The sequence below is a fragment of the Columba livia genome, chromosome Z (genome assembly GCF_036013475.1).
Source record: "Columba livia isolate bColLiv1 breed racing homer chromosome Z, bColLiv1.pat.W.v2, whole genome shotgun sequence".
NCBI classification, from domain to species: Eukaryota; Metazoa; Chordata; class Aves; order Columbiformes; family Columbidae; genus Columba; species Columba livia.
The window spans coordinates 63701464-63720631 of record NC_088642.1 but is presented as its reverse complement, the minus strand read 5'-3'; the positions used below and the strand labels follow the sequence as shown (position 1 = coordinate 63720631).

The 19168-nt window shown below is 40.7% G+C and overlaps 1 protein-coding gene across 7 annotated transcripts in view; it reads left to right on the top strand.

The window, feature by feature from the left end:
* The first annotated feature begins 3129 nt into the window (after positions 1 to 3129).
* The window catches only part of NFIB (nuclear factor I B), a 175280-nt gene continuing 159241 nt past the window's right edge, over positions 3130 to 19168 (top strand). For 2 of the 7 annotated variants that reach the window (XM_021288835.2, XM_065046155.1), the window contains exons 1-2: positions 3134 to 3942; positions 10091 to 10622. In XM_021288835.2, the coding sequence (XP_021144510.1) occupies positions 3913 to 3942; positions 10091 to 10622 (562 nt within the window). In that variant the 5' untranslated portion in view covers positions 3134 to 3912. Of the gene's footprint in view, positions 3943 to 9409; positions 9702 to 10090; positions 10623 to 19168 lie in introns of those variants that run through there. The other 5 variants (XM_065046151.1, XM_065046152.1, XM_065046154.1 and 2 more) reach the window with 5 other exon arrangements.

Sequence of the window (19168 nt, the reverse complement as noted above, 5' to 3'; positions counted from 1 at the left end):
AGCTGGGGTGGGGTGTGTTGGGGGGTGTGTGTGTGTGTGTGGAGGCTCGTGCACACGTATGTGTCTGCGTGTGAGGAGGGTTCTCCCAGGACAAAGCCTCTCCTGTACATGTTCCACTAGGATTGACCAGGAAGAACAGAGCCAAAACATTGCTTTTGGGTGTCCAGTCCAGCCTGCTTTCACTGATGCAGTAGGAACCTGTGGGCCAAACTGGAGGCAAACCCATGGCAACCTGCACCATGTCCACCTTGCCGCCTAGGTCATGCAGATGACAAGATGCTGCTTGAGCCATGCTGGCCAGGCAACTCCGTTTCCTTCAGGATGGCTTCACATGAGGGGCCTGCTCAGCCCTGGCCAGCACACTGGCTCTGGAGACGGTCTGGCTTTGCTGTGATCCCCAGCAGTGCTGCTCTGGGGGGTGCTGGCATGTGCTGCAGGGCTGGCTGGGCCTAGCCCTGCCTTGTCTGCTAGGGTTAGAGATGCAAACCTATCCTCAACCAGCTCCTGTGGGGATGCAAACCCAATCTCACCATGACTCCACAACCCCTTGCAGCAGTAAGGGCTGCAGAAAGCACCCAGCTTGGTGTCTGCCCTTACCTTACTCCACTTGTGTTTTCCTAGTGTCGAGGGTTAAGATTGCGGGGTGACAATAAAACCCTGGCAGATGTATTGTTAACCCCCTCTCCCCCTCCCACACTTCCCCCTCCCTCTCCCACCTTTTCACTAAGGAGAGGTGATTGGGAGGAAAAGAAGCACAGAGTGAAGAGAGTTGGAAAAAATTAAAGATGTTTTATTAATGCTACTAATAAGAATAGAGAAAATAATACAAAATATACAAAACCAATCTTGAAAGTCTCAGCAACTGCAGGGCCGGCACCTGAAGTCCTGGATTAGACTCTGCAGCCAATCAGAGCTGGATTCAGTCTCTCACTAGGCCTCAGTTCGCAGGGACGAATAGCAAGGTCCTCTTCTAATGTCAGCCATAAGCAGAAGGGAAAAGGGCAAAAAGGGAAAAGCAAAGGAGATCCTCGTGATCTCCCACTTTTATATGAAGTATTCACGTGAATGGGATGTTATACACAGTTGGTCAGTTTCTTGGTCTCTTTCTTCTCGTCGCCCCTCTCGCAAGATGTCCATCCGTGCTTATCAATAAGTTTGCATTCCATTGCTAGGTTTACCAAAACATGTGTCTGGTTCTCCAGGAAAATGCAGTTAATATGAAGGCTTTAGCTGACAGGCAAATTCACTAAAAGAGAAACTTGTTTTTAACAAAACCAGGACACCTAGTTGCCTCTGCTTGCTCCTGGGACCTTGCCAGGCAGTTCTTGCTTTTTGTGCACGTGAGCTGCAGTCTTTAGCACAAAGTTGTTCCTTGGCCAGGACCTGGGAGGGAGTGGGGCCTTCTGTAGGTCCTGCCTGGAAAAGGGGAGACTTCCCCCATCTATGCAGCTCATAGTGGCAGCCTTGCTGATGCAGTGTTGTGGGCTTGCCCTGATCCTTGTGGAGGGAGTGTGAGGGAGAAGAGGGACAGAGGGGAGTTATTACGGTTTTAAATCAAGTCAGTAATAATGGCTTGTTGTGTAAGAGTTCAAGCACTCAAAGAGGTGTGTTCAAGGACATCAGTGCCTTTGTGTCAAGTGGAATGTCTTTTATAGTAAATTAACTCCAGGTAAATTGAAGATTTATTCAAAGGGAAACTCCAGTATGTAAAGCTGGTGTTATCAGCTTTTTCCAGTGTCTGGGTACAGGAAAATATGATAGGATTTGGGGGGTATTCTACACCAGATATGGAAATTAATTTCGCTCATTGTAGCTAGCCCAGAGTCTGCCTCATCCCTGCTTACCTAAGCATATGCTCTGTAGTTGTCACTTACCGATGTGATCTGTAGAAAGGAAAATCCGTGGCTGCTGCCTGAACCCTGCAAATCTGAGGGAACTCAGCAAATGCAGCCAGAAACGGAGCTGCACGGATGTGGTGTGGATTTTGCAAGGGTTAACACGTTGGGGTCTTGATATTTTCTTTGACATTACCTGTCTTATACTGGTTCTCTCCTTCCCCCGCCCATCCCCCTGCTTCTTTTGGTTTGTAAATTTACGGGAATTGCAGCTGGTAGACTTGGCAAGCTCCCCTCATTAAGAGCCCTTGTTGAAAATGGGCTGTGTTTGAGCATTTCCCTAATGAGGACAGGACGGGGTTAAAAAGTGACCATTTCATGGTTGACTTGAACTTGCCTACTTGCCTTGATGTGTCGTTGTGAAATGCCTGACGTGAATAAACTCTCACTTTGGGCAAGGAGGAAGTCAGCGGTCTCTCCGGGACGCCGCCGGGGGCTGCGCACCGGCAGCGGGAGGCAGCGCCGGTGCAGCTCAGCCGCTCGTTCCCGCAGCTGGCAGCGGCAGCACTGGGGGGGTGTGAACACACAGCGAGCGCTCCCCCCAGCTGTGAGCCGCATCGCAGCCCTCATCACAAGAGCAGAAATAAGTTTCGTTCACTACTTTCTCCCCCTTCCCCAGCTCCCCTTGTAAAAGCTGCCGAGGAAGAATGAAACCAGACCCCGAGCCCTGTTGCTGCTGGGGAGCCGGGACCCCCCCCACCCCCCGCCCGGCAGCAGCCTGCGAGCGCGGAGACAGCAGTCACCGGCAGTGCCGGGCAGGGGCCCCTCCTTTAGTGGGGCGGCGGAGGGGGCTGCCTTCCCCCGCGCCCCCGCAGCGGGGCGGGGGCCGCCGAGGGGGGAGCGGGGGCGTCTGAGCCCGCGGCCGCTGGCAAGATTGTACCCCGAAAGGAGGGGAAGGAAAAGAAACCTCCTGCAGATAGCAGCCCCCCCGCAGTCTTCCAGCCCCCTCTCCCCGCCCCGCCGGAACTTTCTCCCACCAGAAGAGAGGGAAAATGAGGGATGTTTGCAAAACGTGCGAGTTCCTTCTGCGGCGTTAGATGGTGATTAATAAAGAGGGAGGGCAGAGGAGGGGGATCTGGTGGAGAAAGAATGTGTTTGCAGGAGGAGGAGGAGTGTAAGCGATGATTGTGTAATTAAATAATTTAAAAAGTCTCATTTGGGGAGAGAGCTGGGACAGGGTCCAGAGGGTGTAGCCGGCGAATTTTTCAACTTCCAAGTTTTGCAGAGTCGGGGGAGGGGGGCGAAGGAGGAAGGGGGACACGGCGGGAGCAAATCGTGAGGGAGCGCGAGGGGACAGATTTATCGTTTGAATTTCCAAGAGATCATTTTTATTACAGTGGGCGTTTGGAAAGCAGCCTCTCGCCATCGCTGCGGAGCGAGGGCGGGCGGAGGGAGCGCACAGGGGCCGCCGGCGGAGCCCGCAGCCCGCGCGCCGCGCGCTGCCCGCCCGGCGCGCGCTCCCGCGCCGGCGCGCGCCCGCCAGCACGATCGCTGCCCGGCGAAGTTTCGCCTGCCATCACTCTCCGGGATTTTCCTGCTCCGCTCCGGGCGGTAACCTTGAACTTTCGAGAGCGTGGTGACAGTGCCGTAATAACCCACCATCACCAACTCCTTAAGAAAAAAAAAAAAGATTAAAAAAAAAAAAAACAACAGGGCCAAACAAAAAAATCCTCCCGCCCACCCCCCCTCCCCGGGTCCTTCCCCCCTCATCTGCAAAACAACCAGCAGCAGCAGCAGCAGCAAAAGCAAGACTCCCGCGCCGCCGACTACAAGAGGGTTAAAAGTGTAGATTGGATTTCACCCCGGGAAATCTAGCACACGGAGTGAACTTGAATTTTTGGCTATTTAAGGAGGACTGGGGTTTGTTGTGAAGTTGCGGTGATCCAAGGCAGAGCCCCGTCCTGATTGATTTCATCTTCCTTGAGTCTCAGATGACTGTAAAATGAATAGATGAAATTATTCCTTTTTGAGGCTTTTCTTAGGGGCTCTCCGGGCAGCGTGTTCTCAAAGCGAAGTCATGATGTATTCTCCAATCTGTCTCACTCAGGTATAGATGCGTTTTATTTCGTTTATTTGTTAATTTACTTATTTATTTTCACTTTTTTTTTTTTTAATTTTGATATGTGAGTTGTTAATGAGTCATTGCTAGTAGTTGTAACGGGTTAAAGCACAGTTGTAACTGCTTGTCAGATCCAAACTCCTCTCGCAGGAGGGAATAGTAGAGAATAAACTGTACCAGGCCATTGTTTTGGGGAGATCCATTCAAAGTGTCACCCGTAGACAAATACTGTTAATTGTTGGTGCATAGGAAGTCAAAGGTTAACAAAATGGAAATGAGCATAATTACGGTAAAAAGCAGGTTTGAGAAGTATTTATTTGATTGGAATTAAACGATTTGCTCTCTTTTCAGCTCGCCGGTTTAAGCAGAGTCTAATGAAGGGGTTTGAAAGGAAAAGTGCTGTTTTTGACAAAAAATGAGCGCTCGCCGGTGCGAACTAATCCCGTCTTATGCTTAATTAATAATACGTAGCCTGCCAACAGCGAGGGCGATGTGAGTGGGGATGACCAAGCTGTGCACTGTTTTCTTGTTCGGTTGTGCAGGAGCGTGGCGTTGCCCCCCTCCCAGCGAAGCTGCAACGCTCGCGGACCAGCGTGCATCCTCCCGAGCAAAGGGAAAGATCTGCCCGTGTTGTACAGCCGCGCTTGCAGCCACTTTTCAAGCCGCGGCGGCGGCTGCCACCGGGACGGCGGGAGGGAGCGGGGCGAAGCCGCGGCCGGAGCCGCGCGGGACCGCGGAGCGGGGCGCAGAGGGCGGGGGCGGCGCGGAGCGCGGCGGGCAGCCCGGGCTGGGGTCCCAGCCGCCCCAAAATGCCTTTTTTCTTTTTTTTTTTTGTGACCTAAGGGGTTTAGGGAGCACGGTTGGGAAAGTTGCCCGGGTGCCTCAGGAGCGTCCTTGCCGGGCGTAAGGTAACGGGGAGCGGGGTCTCCGGAGCCCGCTCCGGGGTGTAAAGCCGGCCTGCAAAGCCAGGGGATAGTTTTCAGAAGCTTTTTGTGAAACTCTGTCTTAGGAGGATGTGATGTAAACTGATTAAGCGATAACTGCTTGCTTCCACATTGGTGCACCAAAAAGCTAAAGAAGCAGAAAATGTGCGAAAGTAACGTCTCCTGCAACACTGGTGTTAAGCGGCCAACGATGCGCTTTTATTTGCACGGTGAATAAATAAATATGATTTAAGTTATTCCACAATTAGAAAGCCTTGTAATTCAAAAGGACTGAAGTATTCATAAATTGTGAATGAAGATGGAAACAATGATAAGGCTTATTCAGTGATTGGATACAGTCCTGTAGCTTTTTGGCTGACACATTTTTTATTGTTTATATTTTGTTTGGCATCTAAGTGTGATTGACTTAGATATGGATATTTTCAGCAAGTAAACGTGAGCTGCAGTGTAGCAAAGCTGGAAAAGAGTACTGTTGAGATATTTCTTCTTCAAAAGAGGAATGAGTGCATGTAGGAAGCGTTTTGTGTAACAGATACGCGCATGCTTACAGGTACACATGTAGAAATAATTACTTCTGATGAAATCTGCAATTAGTAAAAATTAATTCTATGTGGGCTGTCCATTCTATGAAATTATTGACAAGCAATAAGACCTCTGCATCAGAGTGTAAACGTGAGAGTACAACTTAAGAAAGCTTTTTTTACATTGGAAACGTAGATTTTCACTACCGCCTCTATTACAGCGGGTAGTTAATTTTGTTGTTTCCTGCTCTGATTACTTTTTTTTTTTTTTTTCCCCCCATATGCTTCCCTTCTGGACTCACAAATGTAATAGATTTCCTTATTCTTTCCAAATCTATATTAAAATGTTGCACTCAGGTGTATGCAAAAACACCGCATTGTACTTATACAGCCATAAATACAGGAAAGCAATTCCAGGCTTTCATGCATTGATAACTTCTCCATAATATTTTATAATTATGCTGTACCATGTACCATGAAGAGGCAGTTTCCCTTTAGTGGTACATACATGTAACACAGTTGGAGGATATTTATTTTAATTTGTAATCTTTCTCTCCTCACTTGGAATGATAAAGGCATTTAAAAATTATCTTTCCTCTGCATCAATTAAAAATTAATATTACACTCAGAAGGAGAATTTATACTTAATGATGTTTATTTATTTAAAGCGAAAGATTGATTGATCTCATTTTGAGTTGTGACTGAGTTATAGTACTGCCAAAATTGTTCTCTCTATTGTGTTCTCCATCTCTAGGGCTCTTACAATGCATATTGACTGTGGTAGTATATGCCCAGAAGAAAATATTTAGGTAAAAGTTCTAAACACAAACACCTGCTCGGACTGCGCTCCTTGCAAAAGCAGTAGTTTAGTTTCTGTTGAAACAATGCTGAAGCGCCTTTTAGGAAAAAGTCTAAAATCCAAAGTACAGCTTTAAGAAAAACCTTGGCAATTCAGATGGTACCCATCACTCTTTTAATAAGGGTTTGGTGGGTGTAAAATAGCTCCAAGGAAGAATGAAGACTTAACCAAATGCAATTTAATTTTTGGGGGTCCTTTCTTCTCCTTCCTATATGTTTCTTTCCCCTTGTTTTGGAATGAGCATAAAATGCATTTATCTCTCTTGCTGAGGCATGATAGGATGCAGTTACCACATGCCTTTAAGTGCTTGGTCTCTTGTGATATTTTTGTTGTGGTTTATTTTTATGTTGTGGTGGTCCAGGAAACTCAGAATACATTGTCATTTTGTTTTCCTCTTGGAATACGTTGTTTCATTCAGCACAGAGAAAATCCATGCAGGGAAATTGAGTACGTGAAGTTTTCTGTATAAAACTTTTATACTGCTCCTCAGTTCAAACTTGCATGAATTGATACAAAATTTATAAAAAAGTGTAAGACAGGAGAAGTGCGCTGCCTTTCCCTTTCACCTTTTCCAAAAAAGAAAACTTGGCCTATCTATTATCATTAGAAGATTGGCATTTTTTCCTTTATTTGCAAGCTACATAGATATTACATAGTAACTTCCATTTTAATGTAAATTGCCAGTGCACGGTGGTTCACCTGAGTCATTTGATGTGACTTTTGAAAATCTTACCTCCATAAATCACTTTATTGGAAGAGCAACTGTGGCACATGGGTGAATGCCACATTAAAAAAAAAAAAAATCAATAATGCCTGTGTGAGTATTAAGGGAGAAAAAAAATTAAATTCTGTAGATGGCTTTTTAGGAGGTTTAGTGGAGAATGTGTGTGATTAATTGCAAACCTCCATTTAGGATCATTTTTATGGGCACTTCTTCTTGTCAAGTAATGTTTCATTTGAAAGGACTCCAGGTGCACAATGAATCTCTCAAAGATATCTGATAATGTTGCGTTAGAACAGGATGTTCTTTGCTGTGTTTCTCCTTCACACTCTTTCACATATATTTATATCATTACAACTTAATGATATTATGAAAGAAAAGCCTGAATAGAGTTTTGAAAAGCTTTTAGTTTTTTGTTGTTGTTTTTTTCCCTTCACTCTTTGAAATAGAAAACATTCAACCACTACAGATAGGAATTTAAAGGTGGAATTTTTCTCTACAAAATTTTCATAAAATGTTGTAGGTTGTTACTGGTACTGCTATGTGCATTACCTGAAGGCATAACCATTAGAAAACAGCCTGTGATGTTCTTCTTGGAAATGAAAACTAGATGTGCAGTATTCTAGTAGCGCAGAATATTTCCACATTCATTTTATTGCCATTTTAATATACAAATACTGAAGTCCATCTAGATGTAGGGGTAATTGAGACAAAAAATCATTTCTCCCAAAGCTTGTCCGCCCCCTGCCTTTACCCCACCTTTAGCTCTGGCTGTTAGAATTTTCAAAATCTATAGTAAATCTGGTTTATTCAGTCTAAAATGAATTGTAAGGATTTAACACTGCACAGTCCTTATGCCCCTTTTTTTTTTTTTTTTAATTTTCTTTGAATACTTCAATCAAGATGACTTCTGTGGAAGAAAAAATAAACTTTCTTTAGTAGTTATAATTGAGGGGAAAAAAAGCATGGCATCAGAAAGCGTATGAAGATAGGGAAGTCTTATCATGGGCTGTGGTTACTCAGAGCAGTATTGCCTTCCCACACAAAGAACAGATTGTGGTTTAACTCTTTCCATGGCCTAGTTTTATGTGCCAGTATAGTATCAGAATTGTTCAAATCTCTTCTGGAAACTACTAATCAGTTTAATTGTTGCCTTTGTGGCTCTTTGTCAAGCATCATACTGTAATGCAATTGTTTATGTCCTCAATTACCTTCCTTTATTCTCTCTCTCTTTTTATTTATTTATTTATTTATTTTTTAATTCTGTGAAGGTAATGGGGTCATAGGTAAACTGCTTGCAACTTTTCTGTTGTTTTCTGTTTGATTTGAGGGTGTTTAGGGAAGAGAGGTAACTAGATCGTGTGGTGTTTTTTACCACTCAGGAAATTTTGAAGTTTGCTTGAAATTTGAGGATTTAAATACTAAATTCTTGGCCTGAAGCTTATACAATGGCAGAGTGAACTCTGTATAATTGAGACCATTAGTTATACTTTCATCATTTTTACCTAATGGACTTAATTGACCTATTGATTAAACATAATTCATTCCTTGTCTAGCAGTGTAGCTAAAATATTAGTTTGTTAATTGTATTCTTGAACACAATTGCATAAAAAAGGTTCAGTTTTAGTTTGGCTGGACTCTGCCACTCAGTGTGATGGGCAATCTGCATGGTATTTAAAACTAAATATGCCTGAGCACAGGAAGAAAGACACCTCCCCTAAGGTCTCCTTTCCAAACCAAAATACAGTAATGTTTGATGAGCAGATTGCACTGTTTTAAGCAGTGGATTTGCTTGCGGAAAACAAGCATTAATTTTGGGGAAAAGCCTATTTAGATGTTAACATGGATGTGTAGGATGGTACTTTTAGCAGACAGAATGAACTAATTTGATTGCCATAGGATGTATGTGTAGACGACAACTAAACATTACCTCCTTAAGGCAATCCATATCGGTGCTAGGCAGAAGATAAGAACTTGCAGGTGAAGCCAGATGACAGAAAGGGATATTTTTGAACTGTAAATAAATTGCTTGAATTTCACAAAAGCAGCATTTGACCAGCGGTGCACTCGTAATGTCACTCTGCCACAGCATGCAGAAACACAAAGAATGCGAAGTTTGTGCCAAGTTGCCATTTTTCATTGTACACCTCAGATTGATTTTTAAGGGGTTTAGAATAATTGCCACACTCATGTGATCAGTTAACAAATTAACTGACTCTGTGGGGCTTCAAAACCCTCAGTGGAGCTGCCGAAAGAACATAAATGTAATTTTTGTTCTCAACTTCATAAACTTCTATTTTACAGAGTTTGGGGGTGGTGGGAGGGAAGCCCGATGAGCTGAAAGTACAGAAGCTTCTGTTCAGGATTTGTATACGACACACTGTGTCTTTTGCCTGCTTTCCCTTACTGTATACTGGTTTCTCTAGTTACCACCACTGGAATGGTGCTGTTTCAGTGCTGGAATGTTGGACGTTTGATAAGAAAATGGATCAAGTTTAATGGCGCATGCTCTTTGTGCCACCAGCAGTCTCTTGCTGAGAGCATGCTCCAAAAGCGGGAACTGTGTGGCATTACACTGAGCATGTATATGCTTTGTGTTTCTGTGCCACAGAGAAGAGAAATGAACTGTGGCATTCGCCTCAGCCTTCTGAACGTTTCTGCTCAGATTTTCTAAAACCGTATAGTGTCCTCTTTGTGCAATGGTACTTTTTTGATGTTAGCCGTTCACTCAGATATTTAAATGTTAGCAACAAAACATCTTGATAGCATCTCTTTTAAACGATGTTATCTCTGCAGTGTTGCGGGTTGAAGTGAGGGGAGGCATAAAAATAAAATCTTCACATGGTTCTTTCAAAGAAGGAGATATGGGGAAAATGCAATTCTGTGTGTACTTTTTGTCTGCTGCCTGAGAGTGATAGTAATTGCATAAAAGGTTTTATGCAGAAATTTGCGAAAATTTTAAGTGTTTATTCTCTTTGTTTTGGATTTCACTTTAAGATTTTCAGAAACCTTTCTCGATACTGCTTTGATTATGACAACTTACTGACTTTGAGTTTTCTTCTTCTTTTTTTCCCTCCACTTCTTTCCACAGGATGAATTTCACCCGTTCATTGAGGCACTTCTTCCACATGTCCGTGCAATTGCCTATACTTGGTTCAACCTTCAGGCTCGAAAACGCAAGTACTTTAAAAAGCATGAGAAACGAATGTCGAAGGATGAGGAAAGAGCAGTCAAGGATGAGCTACTTAGCGAAAAACCTGAAATTAAACAGAAGTGGGCATCCAGGCTTCTGGCCAAGCTGCGCAAAGATATTCGCCAAGAGTTCCGGGAGGATTTTGTGCTCACGGTGACTGGGAAGAAGCACCCATGCTGTGTATTGTCCAATCCTGACCAGAAGGGTAAGATTAGGAGAATCGACTGCCTGCGACAGGCTGACAAAGTCTGGCGTCTGGATCTAGTCATGGTGATCCTGTTCAAAGGCATCCCCTTGGAAAGTACGGATGGAGAGCGGCTCATGAAGTCCCCACACTGCACAAATCCAGCACTTTGCGTCCAGCCACATCACATAACAGTATCAGTCAAGGAGCTTGATTTGTTTTTGGCATACTACGTGCAGGAGCAAGGTAGGAAGCAGATTGTCATGTTTTTATGTTAGTATGTCAAACTCTGATTCCAAGCAGTCCTGTTTCCCCTATGGGCTGGCTTCCAGTGAAACATTATTCTGTCGTCTATAGACATAATGTGGGTACACGTCCATATGTAAATCAGCATGTATACTTATATACTTCTATACGCACACATTCCTACAGACCTGTGTAAATGACATGTGTGTTTGACATATGTGCCTCATTCTCTCTTTCAAGAGAGAGCGGGACATACCTAGGTAATACTTTAGTTCCACTGAAGTTGCCTTTTTTTTTTGTTGATTAGTGGCAATATATTGTGTAGTTTTTCCAGTTGTGACTTCAGGAAACATTCTTCTTGTTTTTCAATATATATATATTTTTTTCAGTTGCCCCAGTATAGTTAGTAACAGATGCAGATATGCACAATCACATTAAATACTACAAATATTTTTATTGTCTTTCTAGTTACAAATAATCAAGAATTCATCCTTAAACTGGTGAACCTACTGTCACTTTGAAGAGCAATTGTAGACTTTCTCATGTCTATAAAATAAAGCATGGAAAAACTTCAACACAGAAATACTGCTTTGTAAATGCCATATGTAGTCAGAATTACAGCATACAATACTTAAAGTTTTATGCATATTTTACATCACCAGCTCACCTTACCTATCTGAGCTTTTTAAAAAAAGATCCAGGTTATAATATTTCAAGATAATTTTCCACGAAAAGTATATTTTCATAAACACACTCATGTACTTATTTTGTTTGGCAGGTAATTCAAATGTAGAAAAGTGCAAGAGCACTATGGAAAAGCTTCTTAAACTTAGCTTTACAGAATGAAAATAAAAACAGTGCTTCTGATAACCAAGTATCAGGGAAAAAACTGCAAGTCATGTTGCATATTCAGATAACAATACTTATAGACAAGTTACCTGAAATTGTAAATGGCTGCAAGTACGTGAAGGGTTGTTTTCTTTTTTTTTTCTCCAATATTAAGCCTTCTGAAATGCTTTTTCTCTGTGAGGAGTCATTCTGGTTGTTTCTGGTGATTATACCATCCTCTAGATGTCTTTGTATTGCTGACTGATCAGCGGTAATAAAGCGTTTATTTTTTAGCTGCAGACCTCAGCTAGGGGAAGTTTGTCTGGCTGCAGATGGTGGGCCATTTCACAACTTGGCCTGGTAGTGGGCAGAAATGGCCTGCAGAAGGGCAGATGGCCAGCTGTTATCTGATGCCCGATACATAACTGCAGGATTTAACTGAAAAACAAACAGAATGGATTTTGTTAGTAAAAAAAAAAGTAAAATTGCATGTCTTCATTTGATGTGTACTCATTCTTTAAGAGAGCAGATACATAACACAACCTTTTTGTTTTCAGTGAATTTGTCTTTTAGCATTTACTCACGAAAGTGGAGTACTATGTTTATGTGAACGTATAAAGAGGGTTTAATCTTTTAGGATAATTGTAATGAAAAAATATTTATTTTTTATTTTATATATATATATACATATATATATATGTGTGTGTGTGTGTGTGTGTGTATTATTTTTTTTTTCTCCCCTGCTTGTAGTTTTTTGTATTTTTCTTTCCACAGCAGTAGACAACAGTTACACATTTTGTAGCGACTTTAAGTGGCTGCAGTCTGGCAAATCTGATCGCCAATAACATAGAAAGAAAGATTTCTTTGATAGCACTAACCAAAATAAGTTAATTAGAAATAATTTGTACCTGTAAACTCCTTTTGTGAAAAAAAATTCAAATGATATTTTGAATGCATATGTTGCAACACATAGCTTACTGATTAATTCTAATGGATTTACCTGTCTCCAGAAGTCAAAACTACAAAGGGAGGTAAAACAGTTTAAGTAGCTCTTAAGCCAAAGAAGCTGGGGTCAGAGTACTCTTACATACTGTCGACTTTTAAGTTGTTGGAAGCCAGTAACTTGAAGTGGGAGAAGGAATTGCAGGGCATAGCTGATTTTATTGATTTAAACTGATTGAGAATACGAGTTTACTAAAAATATTTGTCTAATTGGAAATGGGTACGATAAGCATGCTGTAATATTATACATTTCAAAGCTATATGGTGCTACTTTGAAAATACACTGGAAGATGAAGCTGGCTAATTTCTATGTACCAAGTCACACTTAGTAGACCCTTTTGTTTATTGTAAACTGCATATATTTTGTATCTGTCTTGCTGCTTACAGTAAATCTTCTGTTAACATCTGTTGACTTTCTTCTTGAAGAACTCATATTGAGTTATCCTTATATTTTTTTTCCCGTTTTGTCAAACTTTGATTCTCTGTCCTCATTGAAAGTAGGTTAATTGTGGTGCTTTGTAGTGCACTTGATTAAGAGCACCAGGCTTTGCGGAAGATAAGCATGAAGTCAACCAAAATGCTGCAGTATACACATGCTGTTTTGCTTTTTGTTTCTCTTTTAGAATATATAAACCCGCCTGATAGTATCATGTAAAAATTAAGTGGAGACATAGAAACAATTAAATCCCCGAATGAAATATGAAGAAGGAATTAGCACATAAAATGAATAAAGGGGCCAAGTAGTTTGTTTTTTTTTTTTTTTGTTGCTTTAAAAAAAGAAGATTAGGGGGAAAAAAAGAGGAGGAAGGATAGTTCGAGTGCCAGTGATGGTTGCCAGTGGCACCAGGATTGGCATCAGACCTTCTTTGTTTAGCCTAGAATGCCTGTGATTTGTTGGTTGGCATCCGCATTGCAGTGCGGAGTAATGTTACAATATATTGACAATTTCCAGATCTAGAAGTGTCAATAATCCTTTCAGTTCTTAATAAAAAGAGCTTCTACTTCCATGCCTGCCTTGAAAGAAGAAATAAGGACCGACCTGTGAAATTCTGTCATTGACCAACTTCATCTGGTTCTACTTTTCCCTCATCTCCCGCAGAATTCAGCACCTTTATTTTTCCCCCTCATTCTTTTTCCCACTATTGTCTTATGCTTTACGATCTCTTAAAAAAAAAAAAAAAAAAAGGCCATAGGTTGCAATGCTGCTCCTTTGACTGAAATGGAGGAAGAAAATGGGAGGTACATACTGTAATCAATGTTTAACATCAAAATAATTCTTAATCATAAGACACTTCTGATTGTTATGTGAATCAGGTCCACCCCCCCGCCAGAGTTTTTAAAAAGCCCAAACTTTGAAAATGGTATGAATATTGTTTCTATTGACAAATCTGCTGCCTTTCATTCATTTATTTATTTATTTTTGGTCAGGCATCAGGGAGTGTCTATCATTTGGTATGAAATGCATCTCAGTCCGTAAAATCGTTTGATGATATTTGATTCAGTGCAGCGCTTATGCTGTGTTCCCGTTGCTACAAGAACCGCCATTTTGTTTGTCAAGTGCCAGGAGAGGGGAAAAAAAAGGCAGACAATGTGCTTGATGCCAATAATGGTTGCCAGTGGCACCGAGGTTGGCATCAGACCCTCTTTGTCTACTTGCTGAATGCCTTTGATTCGTTGGTTGGCATCCGCATTGCAGTGGGCACATTGGAAAGTTTTTGACAATCAGTGAATGAAAGCTGCAGTACTTGTTTGCTGCAACAGAACCCAGATAATATAAATCCCTTCTTCTGATAGAGATTTTACTCTTACAATGGCTAATAATAATAATAAAAAAAATGTGTTGCTGTTTTTTCTAAAGCATAATATATCTACAGCAATGTGCCTTATCTGCAGAATTCCTAATGCCCGCATCATCTCTGCTGTTTTTTGTGGCAGAAATAAAATGCAAACTTGATGTTAGGTGTTTCAGCACATACTGAATGAAGCATAGTAGACCTTGAGAAAGGCTTTGGGAGTTTAAAGGACTGAAGCAATGGTACATGTAAATGTTAAACATTTGTGAGTGTTTTTAATGCATATGCCTCTCCGACTACATTTCTCAGATCAGTCATGTTACTGTTTACACTGTCCTTTGTCCTTCTGTAAGAGTGATTTAATTGGAGGACCCTGAATCTCCAGCTGTTAATAAACTCTGAAGTTGAGGGAGGGGAGAATCTGTTAAAGTATTTAAGAAGGAGGGCAGAAACCATCAAGATGCTGCCACAGTTCCAGCTGCATGACTTTGTTACCAGGAAATCAGCAAAAAGACTAAATAATTTCTGTTGGAAGTTTCCTAGATAGCATTAATATTGCTTTCCGGTTAACTGCTATTATCTCATTAATAAGAAGGATTAGCCGCTCTACCCAAAAGGCTGCACAGAAGGAAGGCTGGCCTATGTGAGTCCTTGAATCGCCAGACTGTGTCCTGTGTCTTGTCGGGGGAGAGAGGGGGCAGGAAAAGAAAAAGAAAGAAAGGAGAAGAAGGGGACAGCGAGGGCTCGGGCTGGCTTCTGCAGCCTGGGTAGAGGAGAACTTTGTGTGCAGCACGCTCCGGCTGCCCTGTGGGGATTTGGCAGGTTCCAGCGCCGGGGGTGGCTGCGCTGGGGCGGCCTGGGTGCAGCCACCTGCCTCTAGCCAAGCCGCCACACCTGTGGTAGTGGCTTTCTGCTTGTTAATGTCCCCCATGTCAGATAACCTCAGATGGAGCGCAGGCTGCTGCATCTGCCTTCATTTGAAACAGTCTTTATCCTAGTTTAGCGCCAGCAAACTGTTAATCCTGAACTCACCAGGGATATCACTTTTTCACTTCAGACAGCCCTGGAAACACGAATGCACTATCTTACTTTGAAAAACGTGTCCTCCTTCCAGGAAGAGCTGTAATTCTTTTTTTAAACGTGATATATTGAAATTGCAGGGATGGGTGGGTGAACTCTTGGTGTACCAATGGTTTGATATATTTATTAAGCTTTTTGAGTTTTTTGAATTTATTCTTATAGGGAGCTCAAATTTTAAAATAGGTTTATGTAGTCTTTTTCATGTTATACCCTATTTTTCATGTAGTAAGTATGGAAAATTGATGATATAGTAATACAATGCTTCTAATATTTTAAAATGGTAAATACATTATTTTGGTTAGTTTGCTGTGACTACAAGAAATTCCACTTAAAATCACAATCAAAATTGTGTTTTAAGCACTGTTCCTTCTGCATAAGTAGTATAATGGTCATATGCCTAAGTGTCACACCACCCAGATGGATTTTGAATGAGGGTTTGCATTTCTTGTGTGCACTGATGCTTCCACGTACAATTAATAAAAAATAATGGGCTTAGAAGAATCAATCAATCTGTTGAACTGCTGATTGTTCTTACTTCCATTAACTTTAATGGTTTGCCTCCTTCTGAATACTTTACCTGGGAACATACAGTAGAACATTTTACCTGTTTTGCAGAAGCTTATGTCAAGGTACAAGGTGGTTTGTTGAAGCTTACATAGCAAATTATTAGTTACACTGGGAACAACAGGAAATGGAGCTTATTACTGCCTGTGCCTATAGGCATCTAAGTGATCTAGGAGCTTGTTACACACACAGTGAAATGGCATTATGATCCCTTGCGCTAAATCTCAATTTTGAATCAGAAAGCAAATGCAGAAGCATTTATATTTTGTCTTCTGTCATATGAGAAGAGCTTTTTTTGTAGTTTAAGAATCTGATAGGGAATAATAAACCTTTAAAAATCTTTGAATTACTTTGAGCAATTCCAGTCTATTCAGGCAAATGGAAAATTTAATTTTAAATTTTTTATTGCATCAACTGAAAAAGACATTGTTTTGATTTCTTTTCTGGTTTTCTAATGTAGAATTTTGGATGATTACTTTGTCAAGTATCTCTATTCTGGTGAAAACTGCAGGCAAGAAAGACATTTGTCATTAGTATATATGTGGGCATAACAGAGTTTTTCAGTTGATGATATTTTATTCATGAAGATGTAGGATATGAAAACATTTAAAAAGGCCACCCATCAATTTTTATTTTTCAGAATGTATATGCGTGAACTGACATCCGGACAGTAGATCCAAAGAATTCAAAGTTTTTATTTTGGATTCCAGTTTCCCTCAGAACAGGGTTATGGGCCATATGACAGGTTCCTGAGAAAGGAAAGAGACTTTTCCGTATTTAATTTTACTGTTGCAGTCAGGAATGAAGTACATATACAATTTAGGAAGGAGCATTTAGCTTGTTCTTTTTTTGTTGTTGTTTTTATTTTTCTTTTTTTTCTTTCTTTTTTTTTTTTTTTTCCTTACCTGATACACAAAGGGGAGTCATTTTCACAAGCGTAAGTGACATTAATTGTGTTTAAGACAAAAGAGGCTTATGGTTAAATAAATTCTATACAACTAGTTGAAAATTTAGAGGTCAGGGTTAATTTATGAATGACATTTAGATTGACAGCAAGAAGCCATGAAGTAAAGAATAGAATAGAAAAGAAAACAGAAGATTCTTTCTTCACCATAGTTTCTGACAGAAGAACAATACTGGGAACAAAAAAAATGCTCTAAAACTATAAATAAGGCCAGTAATTAATAAAGTAAATACTTCAAATAACAACAGAGATTTATGTTTTAAATTTCTTAGTTTTCATGCATGTTGAATTCATTGTAATTGTGAAATCTTCATTAAAATAATTAAACACTAAATGCTGCTGCAAGTTGGATTTTAAAATTAGTTGCATGAGATTGCTGTCAAGTCCAGTTCTTTTTCTAGCTTTCCCTTTTTCTCTGCTTTCGATCCTTCACCATCTCCCTGCTGCTAGTATAGTAATGTAGACATCTCAGGGACTGGTGGTCCTCCAAAGCTCTGGTCCTTGGAGCAGCGTGCCATGGTGCCCAACACAGTATTTTAAGAGGCTTCCTACAGCATCATGTTCCAGTCTCAGCAGCAAGGTGGTATGTTGCGTTGTGGTGATCACTCTGGTTGGGTTGATCTAAATATCAAGTTAAATGGCTAACTTAACTGAATAGCATCGCTCCTTCCATTGTACTGTGAGGAAGAAATCCCCGATTTGTTCAACAGATGTCAAACAGAATGTCATTCTTTGTAAGGAGGTTTCTTCTTTTTTTTTTTTTTTTTTTTTAACTCTGGTGTAACTTCTAGAAGCAGTTGGTGAAAACCTGGCTCAGGGCAGTGAAGCCTGGATTAGAAGACCTTTGAAAGGCTCAGAAACTAGTAAAGGGGAAGTAAGTCTTAGATTATTATCTTTGTCCAAGAGAGCAGAGAGTTGATTTGGATGTGTGCATTGTACTGTCTGGGGGCAGTGAGTTGTGTATGAAGTTAGGAACATTCTTCTAGCACAGCTGTTAATCTTTTCCACTCACCTTTTTATTTACAAAAAGATTACTCCCTTACCCTCTCCCCCTGCCAAACATCCTTTCAGAGAGTTTCTTTCCTTTTCTGAAGTATATTGTGCTTTTTCAGTTTTAAATAAATATATTCCTTGAACCATTTCTTAGGAACCTCATTGTTGGCATGTGACTTTTGTTCTAGCTTTTTTCGCAGTTGGTGGGGGATGGACACTTCAGATGTAGTTTTTATGGAGGATTCTGTCTGAGGAAAAGCTGATAGTCTAAAGTGTGTTTATTAATAATAACATTTTGGATGATTTTAGCCAGCCTGAGGACCAGAGCATTTGCCTTCATAACCGTGGCTCCTGTGTGTTACAACCCTCTTACCTCCATGCCCTTCCTCAAGTCAAAAAGGTGACTTAATATTATAGGGACATTGGAGTAATTTTAACGTTAGTTTCCTCTGAGTGACTTATGGTGTTTGGGACCTTTTAAACTACTTTTTTCACTCTAAGAAATAGAATTGAAATAAGAAGTGGTTGTGATATAGCACTGGGAAAGCATGGTGCAAAAGCTTAGCCAAAGCCCAGTAAGTGTTCTTTTCTGTCAGAGAGACCTTGCACTTTTGAACAGTAACCTCCTATTTCCAGAGCAGAAGGGAAACTTTTACGTTTTCCAGTGTCTTTCCATATAGACACCTTCACTAATGGCATCTCTATGGCTTTAAGTGGGCTTTTAATTGTTTCCCCCCTGAAAAAATACACACGGAAATCGAACAATATGGTTCCCCATTTCTTACTCAGAGACTGAACAGGGAAGTCAACTGCAAAAATGCTTTAGTGAACTCTGAGAAACTCAACATGTTCATTGAGAAACTAGGAAAAAAAGATAAGTTTTCTGATACTGGTTTGATGCAAATGCTGTGCACAAGTAAGTATATTCTATATTATTTACAGTTATGTGACAACTGAGAATTTTAAACTTTTAGGTCTTGAGCATATTGTTTATATATCTGTTTTCCCAATCATCAAGTTCTATTAGCCTGAATTACTACACGTACTTTCATAAGGATTGAATTTAAACAACTGAAATATAAGTATGAACTATTTACCTTAAATATAGCATTGCATTTTAATTTTTAACAATTTTTCCATATCCTTCACAAGTTATCTTCTGAGAAGATGATATGGGATTTATACGTTTTTATTTAAAATAGAAATTAAAAATGTGCTCACATTAGAACCCAATAATTACAAATTGTCTTTAGAAGTTAAACATACTTAAAATATTTACAGAATATATGTCCTTTGCATGTGAATTAATTTGCCCTAAAATG